This window comes from Chiloscyllium plagiosum, unplaced genomic scaffold (assembly GCF_037043375.1).
Source record: "Chiloscyllium plagiosum isolate Xiang-an unplaced genomic scaffold, Cpla_swu_hap1 HiC_scaffold_25, whole genome shotgun sequence".
NCBI classification, from domain to species: Eukaryota; Metazoa; Chordata; class Chondrichthyes; order Orectolobiformes; family Hemiscylliidae; genus Chiloscyllium; species Chiloscyllium plagiosum.
In genome coordinates this window covers 34,911,483-34,934,997 of record NW_028270163.1, presented here as the reverse complement: position 1 = coordinate 34,934,997, position 23,515 = coordinate 34,911,483, and the positions used below count along the sequence as shown (strand labels likewise).

General features: G+C 39.0%; 1 protein-coding gene across 1 annotated transcript in view; it reads left to right on the top strand.

Annotated features, from left to right (window-relative positions):
- The window catches only part of ttyh2 (tweety family member 2), a 145,013-nt gene that overhangs the window by 24,668 nt on the left and 96,830 nt on the right, over positions 1 to 23,515 (top strand). Inside the window, exon 2 of the mRNA XM_043714740.2 lies at positions 13,847 to 14,019. Within this exon, the coding sequence (XP_043570675.2) occupies positions 13,847 to 14,019 (173 nt within the window). The remainder of the gene's footprint in view (positions 1 to 13,846; positions 14,020 to 23,515) is intronic.

Sequence of the window (23,515 nt, the reverse complement as noted above, 5' to 3'; positions counted from 1 at the left end):
AGCACGGAAACAGACCCTTTGGTCAAACCCGTCCATGCCAACCAGATATCCCACACCTATGTAGTCCCGCCTGCCAGCATCCGGCCCATATCCCTCCAAACCCTTCCTATTCATATACCCATCCAAATGCCTCTTAAACGTTGCAATTGTAACAGCCTCCACCATTTCCTCTGGCAGCTCATTCCATACACATACCACCCTCTGTGTGAAAAAGTTGCCCCTTAGGTCTCTTTTATATCTTTCCCCTGTCACCCTAAGCCTATGCCCTCTAGATCTGGACTCCCCGACCCCAGGGAAAAGACTTTGTCTATTTATCCTATCCATGCCCCTCATGATTTTGTCAACCTCTATAAGGTCACCCCTCAGCCTCCGACACTCTAGGGAAAACAGTCCTAGCCTGTTCAGCCTCTCCCTATAGCTCAAATCCTCCAACCCTGGCAACATCCTTGTAAATCTTTTCTGAACCCTTTCAAGTTTCACAACATCTTTCCGATAGGAAGGGGCAACTTTTTCACACAGAGGGTGGTATGTGTATGGAATGAGCTGCCAGAGGAAGTGGTGGAGGCTGGTACAATTGCATGCAAAATTTCAACAGCGGCCTAACCAATGTCCTGTACAGGGCAAAAGTGAGGACTGCAGATGCTGGAAACCAGAGTTTAGATCAGAGTGGTGCTGGAAAAGCACAGCAGGTCAGGCAGCATCTGAGCAGCAGGAAAATCGACATTTCGGGCAAAAGCTCTTCATCAGGAATAGATCTCTCCACCCTGAAGGCTCCTTGCCTCCATTCCTGATGAAGGACCTTTTCCCGAAACGTCGATTTTCTTTCTCCTCGGATGCTGCCTGACCTGCTGTGCTTTTCCAGCACCACTCTGATCTAAACCCCAATGTCCTGTACAGCCACAACATGACCTCCCAACTCCTGTACTCAATAGTCTGACCAAAAAAAGAAAGCATATCAAACACCTTCTTCACTATCCTACCTACCTGTGACTCCACTTTCAAGTAACTATGATCCTGCACTCCAAGGTTTCTTTGTTCAGCAACACTCCCTTGAAAAAACTAGCCATTTGGATACAGAACTGGCTCAAAGGTAGAAGACAGAGGGTGGTGGTGGACGGTTGTTTTTCATACTGGAGGCCTGTGACCAGTGGAGTGCCACAAGGATTGGAGCTGGGTCCTCTACGTTTTGTCATTTACATAAATGATTTGGATGCGAGCATAAGAGGTACAGTTAGTAAGTTTGCAGATGACACCAAAATTGGAGGTGTAGTGGACAGCGAAGAGGGTTACCTCAGATTACAACAGGATCTTGACCAGATGGGCCAGTGGGCTGAGAAGTGGCAGATGGAGTTTAATTCAGATAAATGCGAGGTGCTGCATTTTGGGAAAGCAAATCTTAGCAGTCCAAGGGTGTCTATGTTTTATAATTGGTCTATTATGGCTGAAAGAACTTAGATTGTGACATTCTTCCATTGCTGCTCTGCAGTGGCTGCACCAAACCTTAATACGTTCCCTAGCATGTACTTGTGGATCTTGGAATATGCCAGTCTGAAACAGTAAGACAAGGTCAACTCTTCGCACTAGAAGATCAGCAAATTTCAGACAGGCCAAAGAGTGTCTTTCACCAACCTGATTGTTGTCCAAGAGCCTATAGAGTACCAAGCATTGCAAATGTATTTTGACAAAAGCCATGGCTGCATTTCTCTCCAAACTTTCTTTGTAAGGATGCATTCTACAGGTAGGTGAATAGTCTGTTCCTCACCACAGTCATCTCAAAAGCAAGTGTGGAGGGGTTACAAAGGAACTGCAAATAATAGATTAAAATTATGTGACTCGAGTTCTGTTTGAGAAATAGCAGTCATCTCATCTCACCAGCACAGACTGTTACTGTTGAAGAATATTTTGAGGCTTTAGAAATTTGTACTTAATAACAGTCTAAAATATGCACTGTTCATTGCAACTGGTTTGGAAGCTCACAGTATGTAGATGATTATTGAGGAAATTGACATTTTTACAGATGGTATTTGTTGTTTTTACTCTTAAAATAGCAAAATTTAACAGATTAAACAGCCTCAGGTGGGACACAAAGGCTCAGTTCAAATCTGATCAAATAGCAGTTTTGAAGTATACATGATACTTTGAATCTAACCTGTTCAGATATGTTATGGCACATGTCTGGGGCAGGTGGGATTTGTAGGTAGGAACACTCCCACTATGCCACAAGGGCCCTAGATTCCTACAGCTTTCTGGCTACAACTGGCTTTGTCATTAATTGGTTGTACAAATTGTGCTTGACCTGTTTGAACCTTAATTATCAAAATTTGTTTATCCAGCAAGTCTTTGATGGTGCAAAACTCCATGGGGAACAGCAACCTGAAAAGGTTAATCTGGTTTGTGACCTTTCTTCTTAGATATGCAACTGGCTCATTAACTGGGAAGGCTTGAAGACAACAGGGGGAATAAATTACAGATGAATCATGCTGGTGCTAAAGTTTCATTATTGGGGTATTGTTCACAGGACAACCTTTCAATGAAGGCAATTATGTATGAATGAATTATTGCTATCAAGTGGCAAATTATACCTTTAAGAGAGATGCAAATATGTAACAATCAGCAAAATCAATTTAATTTCCCTGTTCATGCCCCTAGCAAGTGAAGTCTCTGGATCTTTGAATCTGCCACAAGAAAGATGTTGTTAGACTTGAAAGGGTTCAGAAAGATTTACAAGGATGTTGCCAAGATTGGAGAGTTTGAACTATAGGGAGAGGCTGAATAGGCTGGAGTTTTCTCCCTGTAGCATCAGAGGCTGATGGGTGATCTCATAGAGGTTTATAAAATCATGAGGGGCATGGATAGGGTAAATAGCAAGGACTTTTTTTCCCCAAGGCAGGGGGTCCAAAACTAGAGGGCAGAGGTTTAAAGTGAAAGGGGAAAGATTTAAAAGGGACCTAAGGGGCAACTTTTTCATGCAGAGGGTGGTGCATGTATGAAATGAGCTTCCAGAGGAAGTAGTGGAGGCTGGGACTATTATGGCATTTAAAACTCATCTGGATGGGTATATGAACAGGAAGGGATATGGGATATGAACAGAGAGATATGGGCAAAATGCTGGCAAATGGGACCAGATCAGTTTAGGATATCTGGTCAGCATGAACAAGTTGGACCGAAGGTCTTTTTCTGTGCTGTATGATTCAATGACTCAAAACATGTGAGGGCAAAAGCTTCCAGGAATGTATTAAATCCACTCCAGATCTGTTTGCACCACCTGTATATCATTTGAACATTATTGATATGATGTGTGTGGAACTCCTGGTTTATTTTTGGCAGAAAAAGCAACAAAGGCTGTGTATGTTGGATCTTAAGAGGAACATAATCATTTTTATTTCTGTTGGGGTTCTCTCTTAATCCAATGCCAAGGAACAAACTTATAATTTCAGTTTTGATATGGATCAGGGGCAGCAATGCAGTGGGTTACACACAGATAGTCTGCTGCAAACTGAGGCCACTAGATACTGGCTCAGATGACACACCAAGACATTTCTTACTGAAAGCAATAACTGTATTGTCTCCCCATAATTTTTTTTATCATAGTTGCAGGGGAATGATTGGAGTCATGCCAGTAAACATAGCTTCACAAAATAAACAGGAACCTATATTGATAGAAAAGCTAGTATCCGATAGTGAGCCTTGTGAAGGTCTTGTCCACGAAATCTGCAAAAATAAGTTACTTATTTTATCAACTTACCTCAGCCTTTTCAAATCCATTCCTTATCTTCAAAATTAATTCTTTTTTCTTAAATCTTAATTTATCTGTCTGAATTTACTGGCCTTTGTGGAGTCTGGTGTTTCTGCTATTGATTTTTGGAAAGTCAAAGGATACAGAAGCGGTGTATTAAATATGTCACTACTGGGTTTTAAAACTGGGTGGCAGAATTGTTTTTGATGTTTGCTTTTATGATTCCTTTGTGGTAAATAACAAAGAATGATAACAAGTGTCAGACTGTTATTTAATTGTTATCTACCTTGAGTGGTGTAATGCTGACTGTGTACAAGCCTGTATTATTTTCCCCTCAGCGTTTAGTCTGGAATTGTGACCAGTTTTTATCTTCAGGTCAAATTCGGTTATAATCTGATTTGCACTGCTTGAAGACTGACTTGAATCTCAATGTTCTGGTCAAAGGTGGATTGCATAATTATTCACAAATCAAGGGGAACCTCTGTTGTTGTTTTGAATGAACAATATTCTTTAATTATGCCCTGGAAAGATCTATGCACCCAACTGAGAGTTCTAGAACAGAACAAAACATTGCAATACTATAACACAAGGCAGCAATGATACTTTTTAAAAAGGGAAATTGTAAAAGCAATCCCTTATCTTACAAGGCCAAATTTGGACTATTTATACTTTTTAAAAATCAAATCTAGAGCACATGCACAATATAAAATTAAATGTCACACAAGATGAAAAATCGACTAGATGTGACTTCAGTGAAAGCTGCCTGTTTTCATATTGCAACTAGTGAAACAGTCACGACAGTTCAACAAAAGATATCTGCAACAGTTTGACACTGTCATTTTTCTAGGTTGGTTAAATCTGTGAATTTTATTAAGTGAAGATTTATGCAACACGTGGCTCCAAAACATTGATGGATGCAAAGAGATCATTTCCGTTTAGTTGCTGCTCACCCCATTTGGCACTAGCATTAAAACCACAGTAACAGAGTTAAATTTCCATTTCCCACCTCATACTGCAGCTAGAGTTTTCACCAGATTTGGAAGGGGCTGGGAAAGAAAGAGACAAAATAAGGAGCCCTCCGTTTGAGGAAGATAATTTGAAACTCAGTTGCTTTTAAAACTAGTGTATGTCTGCCTATTTTCAACAAAATACCTCTAGTGGCATCTGTTTACAACTTCACCCATTTGGAAAGCATAGAATGATAACCAGAGTCTCACGAATACCTTTTGTAACTCGTTTTCTGGGACGTGAAGAGGGTGAAGCAAGCAAAAAAGAGATATATTAGTTTTTATGTGTAAATCCAATTTGGAAGCTTGGCTCCACCCCAACAAAAACTCTTGATATTCTGAAATCCCTTGCTGTATAAATTTACTTATATAACTAAGGCATTGGGAATGTGCAAAACATTTCTTAATGAGGTTAATTATGGCTTCACCAAAAGCCTTCAGATTTTCTTGACTTTCAAACATACTTTCATTTTAAAATCGTTGAATGTAAGTAATTAATCATTAGTAGTACAGATGTATCAGATGTTAAAAATATTAAAAATAAAGTAAAGGACTTGGCAATTAACTATTCATTTGAAAAGTGGAAGCAAGGCTGCAATGGATGTTATGTAAGGTATAATTACAGTTCTCTTGCTAAAAAAAAAATTCTTTATTGTATACTGGCAGTGTACTATAAGTAGCTTTCTGTTTGTCCTGTTACTTCAGGAAGTTCATTTCCTTAGTATGTTGAAACCATAGAGCCAGATGGTGTCAACGGCCTTATCGTGGATTTCTGCAGGACTGATTTATTCTGACAGGAGGCATTAGCTCATGGTAGCAGCAAAGCACAAGTATTCTTTGTCCATCCTTATTTATCTTTCCCAGGCCATGACTTTTGAGCCAGGAATGCAAGGCCTCATGGTCCACATTCAATCCTGTGTTCAAAACCCCGGTAAGTAAAGACGTTCTGATTTAGGGATTCTCCTAATAACCATGTCAGATTCCTCATGGAACTGTTTTTTTGTTGTTGTACTGCAGCAGGTTTTGCAGCATTGATAACTTATTGAGGTTAACTGACTCCTTTTGAGTTGAGAGGTGAATGGAGACGATGTGTTGAGGAGGGCGTGTGCTCTATTATTGAAAGCAACAAGTTCCTTACAGCAGAATCTACACCTTGCTCTCATGTTTCCCCCAAAATCTTCCCCTGCCAGATAAAAATACAATCTTTTTCTCCGTGATCAGTTTTGACATTCCAGGTCTTTTGTAGGCAAGCAGTTTCAATGTTCAGTTTGTCCAGTTTCATATTGATCACAGGAGAAAGTGATGACTGCAGATGCTGGAGATCAGAGTTGTGAGTTCATTCCTGATGAAGAGCTAATGCCCGAAACATTGCCCCTCCTGATCCTCGGATGCTGCCTGACCGGCTGTGCTTTTCCAGCACTACACTCTTCGGCTCGTATTGATCACAGCTGTCTTGTTCATGTTATTGATCAGTCCTAAGTAGTCTGTTATTGATGAATCTGCTGAGCCTGCATCCTCAGTTTATTCCTCTACTGTGGTGAGACCAATATAAGACATAAGATCCTAAAATGTAGGAACAGAATTAGGCCATTCACCTATTGAGTCTGCTGCACCATTTGATCATGACTGTTATGTTTCTCGACCTTAATCTCCTGCCTTCTCCCATAATCCTTGATCTCTTTACCAATCAAGAACCCATCTATCTCTGTCTTAAATACACCCAATGACTTGGCCTCAGCAGCCTTCTGCAACAATGAGTTCCACAGATTCACCACCCTCTGACTGAGGAAATTGAACCTCCTCTCAGTTCTAAAGAGTTAGTTCCATTATTCTGTGGCTTTGCCCTCAGGATCTAGTCTCTCCCATTCATGGAAACATCTTCTTCATGTCAACTCTATCCAGGCCTCTGTGTTCTGTAAGTTTCAATGAGATTCCCCCCTCACCCTTCTAAATTCCATTGAGTATAGACCCAGAGTCCTCAACCGCTCCTCATATGACAAGCCCATCAGTCCCAGCATCATTCTTGTGAACCTCCTTTGGACAACCTCCAAAGCCAGCATATCCCTCCTTAGATACTAGTTCCAACATTCCAACAATATTCAAAATGCGGTCTGACCAGAACCTTATACAGCGTCAGCAGCACATTTCTGCTCTTGTATTCCTGCCCTCGCTTGAATGCTAACATTGCTTGTGTCTTTCTAACCTGCATGTTAACCTTAATAGAATCCTGGACTAGGACTTCCAAGTTCCCTTGTGCTTCTGATTTACAAAGCCTTTCCCCATTTAGAAAATAGTCTATGCTTCTATTCTTCCTACCAAAGTTCATAACCTCACGCTTTCCCACACTGTATTGCATCTGCCACTTCCTTGCCCACTCTCCTAGCCTGTCCAAGCCCTTCTGCTTTCTCAACATTGCCTGTCCCTCTACCTATCTTTACGTCATCTCCAAATGTAGCAACAATGCCCGCCATTCTTTCGTCCAGATTGTTAACCATGATGTGGAGGTGCCGGTGTTGGACTGCGGTGGACAAAGATAAAAATCACTCATCGCCAGGTTATAGTCCAACAGGTTTATTTGGAAGTACTAGCTTTCAGAGCACTGCTCCTTCATCAGGTAACTAGTAGGGCAGGAGCATAAATTCTGTCTTATGATTCTGCCCCATTGGTTATCAGATGAAGGAGCAGTGCTCTGAAAGCTAGTACTTCCAAATAAACCTGTTGGACTGTATCCTGGTGTTGTGTGATTTTCAGATTGTTAATGTATTACATGATAGTTATGGTCCCAACATGGACCGCTGCAGAACTGTACTAGTCACCAGTTGCCATTCCTGAATGGACCCCTTTATCCCTACTATCTGCCTTCTGCCATATTTTACCACGGATTTTTATTTTATTTAGCAGCCTCCTGGGCGGCACCTTGCTAAAGGCCTTCTGGAAATCCAAATAGATCATACCCATTGGCTCCCATGTGTTCGTATGTTCAGAAGAAGAAAAAAACTGCTTCGTTTACACTTGTGCTGTCTGAGATGTATCCTTGGGGTCACTCTGTAGGATATGACATCAAGACTGAGGCAATGATGTCTTCAGTTCAGTCACATTCATCAAATAGATAAAGGCCATATACCTGAAGACCTTCTGTAGGTTGAACTGGCCACTTGGTCACAACCATTGCATACATACCTCCACTACACATACACTTGCAGGGTAGATTTGACAATGATCAGTATTGATAGTTTCAACAAGGAGACTGTTGCTAATCACTGTGACCTCTAGAAGCTGACAGTTGGGGCAGTGAAAGAGGCAACAGTAGAAAAGACAAACTCGGCTGGCTAAGAAGAGAAAACAGAAGGTTTTCATGCACGTTCCCAGTCCACTGTGTTCCTCTGCAACAAATGCGGCAGAGATTATCGTGTCAGAATGGGGCTCCTGAGCCACACCAGGTGATGCTTAACACAGATTTGGCCTTATGCAATGTTGTGAAACTGCAGTGATTATGAGCAGTACTGTGAACTAGTGTAATAAAGTCCCATTATCTCCTGGTTATAAGTGAAAACCTGATCCAGAATCTCTTGGACCTCTTTCCTATCTTGGTAAATAATATGAGGATAACCTGGAATTTCAATACTGGGGCTTCCCAATTTGTGGAGGCTGGGGACTGAATGTTTGAATTCATGCGTTCTGAGGCAGTTATGGCTGACACATACCCCTCCCTCCAAATTTTCCCCACTTTAATAGATCTTTTCCTCTTCCCCACTATTCACTTAAGGGTTACAACGACTTTATAGCCTCAAAATGTGGTTGTAGTGAGAAAAAGGTTTGGGGAGCAGTTTTTTTTCTTCTCCACACGGACATTTTTTAAAAAAGTGTAATTATCTATGTAGTGCATTCAGACAAGACAGTGGATAAGTAACATCGCACTTTGAAACTAAAGGTGAGCCTTTTATCATCAGTAAATGTGGTCTTTAGCTAAGTGTCAAAATGCAAGGTGTGGCTTCTGACTTCTTCAGGCAGCGTGCACACCTTTATACCTGCTGTAGGAAGCCTGATCTGAACCTTGTTCTGTTGTCACTTTAAATGGTGAGCCATTAAATAAATTAGATTTTAAAAAAAATATGACTATTTTAGAATTTAATTTCTTCACAATATAAGTAGTTCTACAGATTAAACTTGAATGTTGTGTGAATATTTTGCAATAAATGATCTTCTGTACTTTGTTTGGTAGAGGAGCACATAGAATTGCACTGATTAGAAATGAACCTGTATTGTTACAAATGTGAAGTTTGTAAATTTATGTTTCCGGCCTACTTACAAGGGAGTAGCAAAGAGGGTTATGGGTGCCCCTCCAAATCCTGTTTGACAGTAAGGCTGGGGGACTTGGTTGTTAAGGGAATAGAACGATTTACTGAGCAGAAGGTGCTAGAGAATGACATGTGTGAACAATGACCAAAGTAGCTGTATGAATGATCAATACTGCATCTCAAGTCACACAGGGAGTTGTTCAGATTGTCAGATTTTATAAACAGTTAAAAAGTGTCAATTTAATTCCAAGATAGAATGGACTGTCCAGACTTACAAAGCAAGTAGGGTATTTATGTCAGCTTTGATGTGGAGGTGCTGATGTTGGACTGGGGTGGACAAAGTCAAAAATCACAACGCACCGGGTTTAGTCCAACAGGTTTATTTGAAACTGCAAACTTTATGTAGCTAGTGAGAGAGAATACATTAGACACAGATTTATAGTAAAAGATTAAAGGGCCATATGACTTATGCAAATGTGTTGAGCAAACTTAGATAGCTTGTCACTGACCACCCCACCTCATCAAGTTGCCCAAAACATAATCCTGGTCTCACGCCACCAACCAGCATCACTTGACACATCCACAGAAGGAAAACCTGACAGATGGAAGAATTCTGGCTCAAAATACCAAACTATAGTTTTGTGCTTTAAAGTGTAATTTGATGCTGAAATAGTCTTTAGTCAATATTGCATTTAATTTGCTTGTTACAATAGAAGTCTTAAAACTGAATGGCAGGATCACAAAATGAGACATTCAGTTATTGGCAAGTCAAATATCTTTTTAAAAATTATCTGTCTCGACAGGGGTTGTGATATCATCTAGAATCGCTAGTTATCACTCATAGGGTGGTTTCTGGACAGTATACCCGTGTTTCTCTGTAAAATCTACCTTTGAGACCTCAAAGATGCACTTACATTATCAGAGGTCATGATACAGCTGGGGTGTGCCAGTGAGTGGGGAGAGAGAGAAAATCACTGCCCATTAATTATGGATTGTTAAGCACCCTTGGCATAGACACAATTGTTCTGGCCTCTGTCATTATACTCCTGAAACTACTCTCTGAAGAATCAGATGGTCCAAAGTGATTATTTTGAATTGGGTATGCTGCCAGTTTTATAGAATAGAGATTTAAAAAAAAAGAATGTCAAGATTAAGCAGCAAGTATTGGACGTAAATGGTGAATAATTTATTCTCCACAGGGAGCTTATAGCTTAGTGCTGAGAGTTATAACAGTTACCAGTCAGTTGGAAGTTTCTAGAATATTGTAAATCTTTGTTTTGAATCTTTATAATTGGTTCAGGTCTTGTATGTGGGCTAATTCTTTTAGGGACATGCAATCTCAGAGAATACCCTCTACAACACTGAGGCACTGATGGATTAGATCCAGTGGCTGTTATAAATTATAGGTGATTGGAACCAACTGTTCACCATCTAGCTACATTTTCATAAAAAAATAAATACGTTTCCCATGGCTCACAGAGTATATATCATTTGTGTGATGTATCTGTCAGCTGCATGATTGTTGGTCTGATAGAAATCAGTGGTTTGAAAGAATTAAATAACATGAAAGCTAATGGTAAGAATCCAAGCCACAGGTAGAAGTTGCCTTGCTTCTCGGTCATACTCAAAGGATGTTGTGTCATGGAGACAGCTGTTCTTCTGAAGCAAGTTGTGGTGAAAGACTATAATCTCTGACATATCAAGGTAGAGTTTTCAAGTTCTGTAAGTGATGTAAATATTTCCAGTTTTGCCTTATTTATGAAATCATGTAGTTCATTTCTTTAGGGATTTCTGCCATCTGCTTATTTGATGCGTGTTCCTTTGCAATAGCATTAAGCAATTCTATACAAACTTGTGGAAACAACAATGTTAAGATGCTGACTGCAGTTAACAGCAAAGTAAACAAATGCAAGGATGTAGTTACAACAATATCAATGCTTCTTCACCAAAAAATATGTAATCATTAAATTGTAGAGCATGAGTTTTAGGCCTTAGTGTACTGAAGCCACTGAATTTTCCACTTGGTCTCTTTATATCGGCAAGTAGACATTGGGAAGAGTTCCCCTTGGTATGTCTATACTTCTTTATGGGCATCCCATCCATTTTTTTTAGACATTGGAATGACAAATAAACATGTGGTATAAGTGATAAGCCACAAAGCAGGGTGTGGCTTAATAGTGATTTAGGGATCCAGCTACAAAAAGGTCAAAAAGACGGAGAAGATGAATTTCATTAAAAGAGGTTTATAATTTCTTTTATTAAGTGTCTAACATTGATACTCGAGTATAGTCAATCTCATGTAAAAGTTGACCTTACACCTTGTGGCCAAAAAAATCCTAACTCTTTCTTTCTATTTACCTCCCACTTGCAGCCCACAGGCTGACTTTTTTTTTCTCCTTTCTCCCCCCCCCCCCCCCCCCCCCCCTTTCTCTCACCAGCCTTCCCAATCGTTGCCAGTTTTCCAATCAGACTCCCTGGCTTTCATTGACTTCATTATTCACTGCCTGTCCCGCAGGCTGAATCTGTCTCTCGTGCAGCTTCGCTCACAGACCAACTCTCCTGCAGACCTGCTCCCTCTCCCTTTCTTTGTTCTTCCCGCTTGCCATTTTCCCTTGAACTCTTGCTCTGAGTGAGAGTACAGTGAGGGGACTTCGGAGAAAGACAAACTGAATCAAAGCACCTGAGAGTGGGAGAAAGAGTGAGTGAGTTTTGGTTACAGGCCATGCTGTTCCAAAGTGGAGCCAGTTGGGTCATGCTCACTCTGTTAAACTCAGTGCAAAGCAATAGTGAAGTGAAAGTATCAAATGACCACGATACTAAACAATATGCATAATTTTCAGTCCCTCAAAAATATTACTCACATCTAAGTTAAACCCTTGCCCCCCCCGACCAAATCTTTGCCTCACGTTTGAGCTCACAAAGCCAAAGTTTTTACATAGATGAAATAGTAAATACTAATTCTGTTATACAGATGACTCCATTTAAACAGTCTTTTGCAATCCATTTCCACCTTCACAAATGTTTCACGATCATCCCCCCAGCCCCTGCCCAACACCAATGTAAAGAATTTGAAAAAGTGCAATGATTTAAATATTTAAAGTATTGAATTATGATGAGGTAGTGTTCCAAAAAAATAAGCCGGGGTTATAGTGTAATTTGATCAAGGTTTTTAACTGAGGAAGGGGATTGAATGCATCATCACAAAGTGAATGTTGACTTCTTGTGGGTACAGGCTGGTCTTCAAGGTAAAGTCACTATAGACCCAGCAGACCATGGGACTGCTCTCTTATTAGTGGGAGACAGTTGGTGGTAGTTTAACCTGAGGGTGAGCACACCTCAGAAAAGAGGTGAGCTTGAGAAGGTGGAATCCTCATAACCTCAGTCAGTGCAGGAATTGAACCTGTGTAGCTGACATCACACTGCATTGCAAACAAGCCACCCAGCCAACTCAACGAAGGCTGACTTGATTGACTCTTCTTAACAAGGTGGACAGGGACAGGATATTTCTACTTGTGAGTGAATATCCCCAAGACAAGGGGGCACTGTTTTGATACTAGTGGTCATCCATTCAGGACTGAGATGAGTTTTTTCTCTGTTAGAGGGTTGTGCAACTTTTGAACTCTCTGCCTCAGAAAGTGGTGGAGACAAAGTCATTAAATATTTTGAAGACAGGGTGGATAAGTTTTTGTTCGGCAGGGGAATCCAGAGCTACGCAGTTAGCTACTATTCTGGAAATTGAAAGAAAAGCTGATTAGCATGGCCTTATTGCAACGCAGGATAGGCTTGAGGGGCTGAATGATTTAGTTCAGTTCCTGTTTTGTATGTTTGCAACAGGGACATCATTTTCGTAGTTAGGCAGTGATTCCTTATCAAAGGAAATACTTTTCATCCCAGGAATCAATCATCTATTAAACATTTGCTGTACATTTACCAAGGCAAGTGTACATACAGAGACCAAAACGCAACACAGTTTTTCAGCTGTGGTCTCACCAAAGCTCTGGACAAATGCAGCAACAACTCCTAACTCTTCAAATCAAATCTCCTTGAAAAACATCACATTATGCTTCACCTTCACTTACTTACCCACTCATCTAACATATCTTTATGTCCATTTGCAGGTGTCCTCCTCACATTTTTTTCCCTACACATTTATGACTGTTTAATCATATTTGTTTACTGGTTTCTGCACTTAAAATAGAAAATATTTCTATTCAGTGGCATTTGTTTTAGCAGTTCTGAAGTTTAAGTACCAGTTCAGGTAACAGAGAAGTTTAATGACTTTGAAATAGAATATACTTATGAGTGAAAATTTTTGTTGTTCACAGAAAGCTCAACTCTAACTTGGCATAAATGTAATATGTTTCAAGTAAATCCCTTCAAAATCAGCTTTCTTCTTCTTAATGTTTTTGACAGACTTTTCACTTCCCAAAACTACCATCCCAATGAGTTGCATGAAGTACCATACTTTATGGGAACAGTGTTGTTTGTAATTGTCAGTCGTAAAATGAGATCATGATGACTATAGGGATATGTAGGAGTTCTCTAAACCCAGTTATATGGTCAGGAATTCTAATTTGGTTTAAATAGTCTATCACAAGTCGAATAGGTTTCCCCAGTTGAAGCACAGGCAGTAGCAAAATTTCAGTAATAATGTGAAAATTACTAAATGCAGCACCTGTACATTTATTAACCAATAAATGAAGGTGCGTTAAGTTATGTTATTCCTGTAATAAGGTGTAATTCTTATAAGTGAAAAGCAAATCTCAAGCAATTATTTTAAATGTTTTTTTTTAATTTTTCCCCAGGCACTTATGTTTTTGGCTGCAATTGCTGTCGTTGGCTTGGCCCTCAATTTGATTTTCATCTCCATTTACTTGTTATGCATCTGTTGCTGTAAGCAGACCAATGATGAAGAAATTAAGAGGCCACATTCGTGCTGTGTCATGTGGACAGCTGTGACAGCTGGACTTATCTGCTGGTGAGTGTAAGATATTACGATGTAAAGTGTGTGTTTTACGTATATTTTAAACATCATTTGCTTTAGATTTTTTAATTCTGTGTTTCTGAGGTGATTCCGTTATTAGCTTCTAGATATTTCTGTAGCCATGGTAATTTATTTTCCTAAAGCAATTTGAAAGTGATAGTTCAGGGAGGTTAATGGGAATTTGTTTACTGTGGAAGATTGTTTGTGAATGAACAAACTATAGAATTGTGCATTGTGTTTTCAGTTTAGAAGATCAGTAATTGGTTGTTTTTTTTGATTGGGGCAACAACATAACTGTAAAAAAAAAAAGTTTTGGTTTCAATTTGGACAGTTTATAGAAGCTGGATATGTAAAATAATTGTTCCTGAGAAAGGGACATAGTTTCAGACCATTATAAAATAGGTTACCCCAGAGTAAGGAGTTTACTTTAAAGTTCCAAGCCAAAATTATTTGATTAAAACCTGGAAGAGGTTGTTTGAAGCTGAGAAAATCTATGCTCAGCTGTTTTAAGACTCCAGGAGGAGGTTTTCAGATTCTCAAATTGGGGGATTGAAGCCAAAGTTAAATAAAGCCCTGTAGCTATGGAAGAGAAGGGAACTCTCTCTGGTGTGAGTATTAAAAGGTGTGCTTTTGGAATTAAAGGGACTGTACTTTCTTATGTATTTCAATTCTTTACATTTTTGTGTCTATGTAAATAATTTGGTTTATTCTATTTTCTCTTCTTTTGCACAATAAATATCTGTTTTACATTTAAACCTGAAACTGCAGCTTTAAATGTTTGTGTTTCAGTGAAAGAATACCTTGGTAAAACAAAAAAAACTTGATCCAACAAGCCAACTTTCAGTCTGGGAACTGATTATCAAATAGTAACATCAGCTAGGAACATAACGGTATGGAAGTTCTCTTTATATAGAAAAGGTTGACCTGTGAGCCATTCCTCTTCTCTGTGACCTGCCAGAACAATCAACAAATCACTATAGTGATAACGGAGAGGCAATGGCCTAGTGGATTATCACTGGACTGTTAATCCAGAGATCCAGATAATGTTCTGCGGACCAGTGTTTAAATCCTGCCAAAGTAGATGGTGGAATTTGAATTAAATAATAAATCTGGAATTAAAAGTCTAATGATGGCCATGAATCTATTGTTGACTGTTGTAATAACCCACCTGGTTCACTAATGTCCTTTAGGGAAGGAATCGTAAATCCTTACCTGGTCTGGCCTACATGTGACTCCAGACTCTCAGCAATGTGGTTGATTCTCAATTAGGTATGGACAATAAATGCTGGCCTAGACAGCGATGCCCTAATCCTCTGAATAAAACAAAACTACTGCCTGTTTAAATTCCAGTTTTTAAATTTTAATATATATCTAAGTGTGCATTCGATGAAGTCGCATTCAATTTTTTTTTTTGCATATGCATCTGTAAAAGTAAAATTGGTTGCATTAAAAGATTATTTGAAGTTGTTTGCATTCAGTAAAATGGTAGTTGTAGCTCCCTGTGGGTGTATATACTTTAGACCAAAGGTTTGATTTTATTTTTCCCTGCTATTTATCAGTTTGACCTCTGCTTTTGGTGTAATAGAACTGATGTCCTGATCGGCTGGAGAGTGAATAATTACACACCAATCCTGTTATTGAATGTAATCCAATGATTTTCACTGGAAAATGCAAATGTATTTCTGGAGCAGACTGAATGGCTTACCAATGATTCCTTCTATGGTGAACAGCATAATGATAATCTGTTGTTCCAGCTCATGAACAAATATTCGTGTAGATAATGTATTAGAGCACAACAATGTCTGTAGCATGTTAGTTCAGTGTGAAATCATGTCTTCAGAAGAGTTGAAGGAAAAATTGGGATTAAGAGCAATAATAAACATTTGTGTTTCTCTTTGGTCAGTCTTCCCTTTTTCAATTCCAAGTGATGTTTTACTTTTTGCTATTGTAAAATAGAGTGGGGTAGCTAAGGACTAGATTTCTGATGGTATACTTATCTGTATGAGTAATGGAACAAAACAAAGAATTTTGAATTAGAGGACACAGGAGAAACAGTGATGAATGTTTCTCTTCCAAACCCCACCCTGTACCACTAAGAATAGGGATTGTGCCTTGGAGAAAAAATGAATTGTTCTGAAATGGCCCTTTTGCTGATTAAGCTTTAGAAGATGACTCTCACAGGCTGATCCGGTGGAAGAGGGTAACTGTGCATGAGCACAAGCTCTATCCATGAGAATATCATTTCAGAGGGAATCCCATCTCCCGTTCCCTTCCCCAGGTGACCATTTCATTCTTGGTCCTACATAATATCAACAGGGAGTATAACTCCATTGACTTCACAACAAAATCCAATTTGACCACATCCAGCTACTCGTTCCCATTTTGGATCACAAATTAAGGGTGAATTTGCTGGGTTTGAAGGTCAGTAAGGAAGAATTTCTTTTCTCAGAGTCACTGGAATTCTTTTCCCCACAAGCAGTGGTGGCTTGGATATAGAATGTACTTGAAACTGAGCTGGGCAGATTATTAGTTGACAAGGAGATCAAGGGTTATAGAGGTAGATGAAAAAGTGGAGTTAAGACCACTATCAGATCAGCCATAATCTTATTGAATGGCAGAATGAGTTTGAGGGGCTGAATGGTCTACTCCTACTCCTGTTCCTATTTCTGATGTTCATCTGCTGGAGAAATAACAGAACTCAGAATCAAACGGATAGTTCCTCTATTTGTGTATTCCAAAAATATGTGATTATCGATGGCCACTAAACAATTGAGTAAGTTCTTCTCCACTATGTTTCTGATGTCTAAAATCTTATTTGCCTGGTTGAGGAGTCAGGTCAGCAATAACCATTTTGCAAGCACAAGAGTTTGGTTAGAGGTCATGTAAAATTGAATAATTTGGTTGGAAAAGGACCCCTGTTAACCAACAAAAGAGACACTGTCTCCAAACTCTATTGGAGGAGTGTCAGGCATTTACAATATTAATAAATTGAATCTATTTGAATTTTTGATTCTTGTGACCATGCCCTTTCAGTATAATTTTATCTTGTGACTTTCAAGCTGTGAAGGTCAGTTAGTAGCTTTCATTTTGATGGGCGATATTCTTAAAAAAGGGGTGAAAGGTTGTCAGGGAAGATGGAATATGGATTAATCTGATCAACTCTGATCATCTTGAATGGTGGAGCAGGTTATTGGTCCTAGATGACCCATTTCTGCTCCTGATTCACGTTATTAAGTAAAGTCAGTTATAAGATCTTGGTCAACACTGAAATCAATCATTTCTATTTTTTTCTGATGTATTCTCTATTTTTGTTTGATTAAAAAGTGACTTCTGTTCCAGATTAGTCAGGATTTACACCAATTTTTCCCTTGTAGGTTCACAAGTCATGAATTCTCCCTCTGGCTTGGTGCTGAAATTCCGAGTGTTTCCCCATTGTTGAGATCAATTTCCTTTGCTGAGGAGAAGAAGCATTGGATATGTGATCCATTGTCTATTTTCAGTATATCTCACTTTACAGCATATCCTTAACTGGTCAGGTTGAGTTGTTTTGTTACACTAATTTCCATACAGCTTTTTAATAAAAAAAGTATTATTTGCTTTTGAGGTATGGACAGCAAAAATTATGAATTGGTTCTTTAGCTTTACACGGTGTTGCATTGATGATTTAGCTAGTCCTGGGCTGGAGATGTTTTATAATAGGTCTTTTTCCTGCATCCAGTCACCAAGTCAGTGAAATGAATGGCTAGTCAACTATACCAGAAATCAATCCACATAGACTATGTTAGAGGTCATGAGCAGGTCTTTTTTAAAGAGTTAATGAAAGCATACCTTACATGCCCAAGGATTAAATTATAAAGAATGATTATGGAGACTGGGGATGCATTCCACAGAATTGGAAGATTAAAGGTGATTTGATCAAGGTTTTCAAGAAATTAAAAGGAGTAGATCAGTGTTGCCATGTGCAGACAGTCAGCAGATATGTACACACTGCTTAGACAGCGTTGGAGTGGATGAGATAAATAGAAACTATTTTTGCTAGTTTGGGGATCTAGAACTATGGGAAGTAGGCTAAAGAATAAGAGACAGATCTTTCACGAATGAACTTCAGAAATGCTTTTACAAGTCGAGTGTGGTTGACATTTGGAACATTCTCCTGCAAGTGCAGTTGATACTGGGTCAGTTATTAATTTAAAGCTTGAGGCTTACAGATTTCAAAGATATTGAGCCAAACATGGGTGAATATGAAATAAGGTGACAGACCATTCATGATCTTATTGAATGATGTAACAGGTTCAAGAGCCTTATTGACCTATTTCTGTTTATTTATCAATACATTAACCTCCAATGAAGGAAACTTAATTTTCACTCCAGTATTGTCAAAATTGCAGCCATTCATTTCCAGTTGGTACATTTGGTATGCCATCTTGTTAATACTGACTGCGTTAAAAATAGAAATTATGACAAAATATGTATGTACAACTACTCAACCTGATTTTGAGTATTGAGCTGATTCAGCCACCGTATACTCTTCTTCAGAATAATCACAGGACAGTGCTTAATGCATCAAATTCCATTTCTACTTAGTAACTGTTGATCGCAGAACTACCCCTATTTGGTATAAATACTCTACCATCAGCCCTCCAGGTGGTCTAGTAATGAAATCAATAAACATAATGAGGGCAGATGTGAAAGCAATAGGCATGCAGAATGAATGAAATTCTTTGCTGCTGTGGAATATGGCTTTCTATCATAGAAATAACAGACTGTTGTGTTCTTGCACTAGGGAAGGAAAGACTAAAAGTTTACAATGTGCTCTGTCTCTAAAGATGCATTTCCTTTACTGTACATCCTGTACAGTAATTTGCCTCTTACTACCATCCAGCTAAAAAATGTCAAAACTATTCTGTTAATGGAATCTATTTTTGGCATTATAATCTCTCTTGTGACTGCTCTTGTGATGCAGAATACATTGTGCCTGCTTTGAAGAGCCTGATGGAGTTGCAATTACTCTCTTAACAAACTGAACAAAAAGTTGCATAAAATACTCCCATGGGAATTTTTGTTGTTGTTCTTTATTGGCACTGAGCTACCACACTCTTAATTTCACTGGTCAAAGCTTTCAGAAGCTTGATTTCTTAATCAAAATATAACTTAAACATTACAAATAGTCCTTATTTTGCTTTTAGAGTTGAATGAGTTTCCATTCTTGGTGTGAACAAGCTGTGTACAATCTATTTTGAAAGATGTCTTGATTGCAAAACAAGTGTAATCATCAGTTGCATTCCTCCTTTTTCAAAAAAGAAATGAAGATACAGTGGCTTTCATTTTCACCGATCTGATTAACATAGTACAGCTACACATTGTTTGCAATTCAGCATGGTATTATTCATCCTGTTCTGTTATTTAATGTCCACAGCATTTGAAAAACTAGTATGTTTCCCTTTTTCTTTTTAAAAAGCTACCTTGTTGTTTCTCCTGTCAAATATCAGTAGTATAGGACCTAATCTCCCTTGTTTGTAGGAAAACATCCCATTATGATGTATAAATCCAGTCATATTTAAGAAAAATTAACAATCCATGCGTTCAATGGTGATCAAATAGAAGTGGAAAACAGAAGTCATCAGAATAGGAAAAACTGAAAGGTAAATGCAGTTACTTTATTTGCTTCTCCTATAAGGCAAAATTCTCAGTGTAATGCAATATTAGATGTTTATACCTTACTAAATAATCTTGGAAATATTCACACCATAGGCCTCTCAAATTTTCACTGAACTACCACTATAAAATAAAAAAACACAGTTGAGTGAATAAATCCTGTCTGAAGTATTATAATTCTCTCACATTCTGATCACGAGCAGGCCGATTACGTATTGATTGATTGATCTTTATTTATTATTACGTGTACCGAGATACAGTGAAAAGCATTGTTTACGAGTGGTACAGCAGTAAGCAAAGAGGTACAGAACAAAAGATTTAGATGGAGGCATATAGATGATGATGATGATGATCATTATCAGTCAAAACCAGCCTGAAAATGTTTTCCCAAAATAGCCATGGCTATCCCAATAAGGTTTCAGAAGAACCTCAACCCTTTCCAAGGCATATCTATGCATTTAGAAAATATTTAGGAAATAAAGTAACCTGCAAGTGCTAGTAGATTAGATTAGATTACTTATAGTGTGGAAACAGGCCCTTCGGCCCAACAAGTCCACACCGACCCGCCGAAGCGTAACCCACCCATTCCCCTACATTACCTAACACTACGGGCAATTTAGCATTGCCAATTCACCTGACCTGCACATCTTTGGACTGTGGGAGGAAACCGGAGCACCCGGAGGAAACCCACACAAACATGGGGAGAATGTGCAAACTCCACACAGTCAGTCGCCTGAGTCGGGAATTGAACCCGGGTCTCTGGCGCTGTGAGGCAGCAGTGCTAACCACTGTGCCGCCCTCAAAGTACAAGATCATAAGATTCAGAAATCAGGGTCCAGGAGGTAATTTGAGAATTACGATGACCTTTGACCTGGAAACTGCAAAATAAGGATGTTTCTTTAAAGGTCTGGAATCTGCAACTGTTGTGAAGAATATTGTTTGAAAATGACTTTTAATAGTTTGCATCTGTTGTATAGAGGTCAGTTGTAATTTTCTTGGATAGTAAGCAACACCAGTTCATGTGACCTGATGATCTTTGATCTGGAAACAGTACCAACAGATGGAAGCTACAGTCAGACTACCACGTCGCTGGCAACAGAGAGAAGAGCTAAAACAAATCAACTTGAGGATGAAGGTTACCAGTGCACAGCTGCAGACAGAGACAGAAATACAGAATTCCTCTCAGGAGGGAAAGCAAATCACTCTCAGGAAGGGACAGATGTTCTGTTTGACAGAAAAGAAGACAGGAACTCATGGAGATACTCTCAGTTAGCTAAAAAAAATTAAAAATGTGGAAGCTATGCGAACGGCTTGGGGTCTCTTACGAGAATTGGTTTTACATACTTATGAACATGTAAGTCAGGAGCAGGAATCGACCATTCAGCCCCTCCAGCCTGCTCTGCTATTCAGTGAGATCATGGCTGATCTAATTGTTAGCTGAAATCCACATTCTTGCCTATCCATGACCACCTTTCAACCCCTTGCTTAATGAGGAACCTTCTACTTATGTCTTAAAAAAATTCAAAGACTCTGATTCTACCATCATTTCAGGATGAGAGTTCCAGTGAGAGGGATTTGTTGAAATGAGACTACTGATGATAATCATATCCATGAACTTTGAAGGTGAAAGCTATTGCCATGCTATCCTGCATGTATAAAACCAGCATACAGCTAAGTAGTGTTAGTTTTTGCAGAGAGTGATGAGAATACCTATGAAAGATGTACTTTTATTGTAGTGATTATTTAAAAGTGAAATTTTCCTGTTTAGTTTGCAGTATAATTTGCCTGTTAATTCATATTCATGTAGATTCTGATTTGTGTCAAAGTAAAAGCTACAAAATGATATTTTGTAAGCAATTTCTTCACTTTGAAGTCATTCAGTAAATTTCTTATTTTGACTTAAGGCTTCCACATGGGAATGTAACAATGTCCACAGCTGCATGTAATGTCACATCTCACTGAGGCAGTGCACTGGATGTCATGCCCTGCTATTCCCAAAGTCATCGCTGAAGTTAAAACATTCTTATCAAAGTATGCGAAGTTCCCACTTTGGTGTTATAGACTCACGTTAGAAGAAGACATGAACATGTTTCTGAACTTAACAAGAATAACTATTTATTGCAAATAAGTAGGTCCTAACTACTGATACACAACTATGAACTGTTGATGTATAACTCTAAAGCCCAAACTTTAACTATAAGAAATGGGAACAGGAGTTGGCCATTCAGTCCCTCAAGCCTGCTCTGTTATTCACTAGGATTATGGCTGATCTGACATTGCTCATGTCCATTTTCCTCTGGTGTCCCCCCAACCCATGATCTCCCTACTGATCAAGAATCCATCTGTCTCAGCCATAAATGTACTCAAAGTCACTGCCCCACTGCTATGACAAGGAATTCCAAAGACTCTCAGTCCTCTGAGAGAAGAGATTCATCCTCATCCCCATCTTAAATTGGTATCCCTTAATTCTGAGACTATATCCTCTGGTCCCAGACTTTATCATGAGGAGAAACACTCTCTCAGCGCTTACCCTATCAAGCCTCTTAAGAGTCATTGTGTCATTCTGCATGGAACCAAATCCATCGGTCCAACCAGTCCATGCCAACCACAATCCCAAACTAAACTATTTCAATTCAATCACCTCTCATTCTTCTAAACTGCAATAGGTAGAGACCTCCTTCTAACCCCCCACCCACTCCACACGCACACTTACAATCAGACAAAAGAAAATTAGTGTTATGGGTCAAGGGTTTTTGCAGAGTGAAATGGCATCAGTCTTCAGGATTCAATAGGGAGTTCCTTCTGTTTCCCAAAATCTTCCGTTCTTTCACTTCTTCACAACAGACGTAGACTGATTCGCAAACAGTCAAAACAAAATAGCTTATGAGAACTGGTGAGAGAAAATAATCAATTTTTCTTCAGGCTTTAGATATTTTACTGGAGAGAGAGGGAGACAGGGGTTTCTGTCAATATTATTTGCAATCATAGGCTGTTCACCTATCAGCCAATCAGACAATGTCTTCAATCTGTTGGCTTTTGACATCTACAACTGGTCACAATTCCACAGTCCAATCAACAATCTGTTATCAGCCAAATCTCACTTTGTTTACATAATCCAGAGTTGTAGTGTCTCCCTTTCCACCTTTCCCCACGACTGCAAAAGAGCAGTGTTAACATGATTTAAAATGATTCTCAGAAACTTGGTTTTTTAAAAGTACAGCGACTCCTTCCTCAATCGTATTGTGAGTCATTTTCACAATTCAGTCCACAATCAACACTAAAATAAAAATTCACGGTAGTCATTAAATGCCATTGGAAGTCTACTGTGAGCTTTGTTAAAACAAAATCACACAACACCAGGATAATAGTCCAACAGGTTTATTTGGAAGCACTAGCTTTCGGAGCACTGCTCCTTCATCAGATAACTGTGGAACAGAATAATAAAACACAGAATTTATAGTAAAATGCATATTAATGAACCAAAACCTGCAACCCATTCTAAAAGATGAAAGACTTAACAGGAATCTAAGTTTGTTCAATATGTCATGTCATTGCATGATACTGTAATCCTTTGCTTAAATTCTATATTTTATGGTCCTGTTCCACAGCTACCTGATGACTGTCTTGTATTGAGTATTTCTAGTTTTTCACTTGCCCAAAAGCAGTTGCACTTTTCTCTGTGTCTCTTTTATCAAAACCTTTCGTACTCCTAAAGATAGGACCCGTCTGCCCGGAAATCAGTCCGGATGTTTTCCTGAAAGATTTTATTTATTTTATCCAGAATTGGAGTTCCCTTATGAATGAGTGATTTGAGCACCGTTCTCAATTCAGTCTT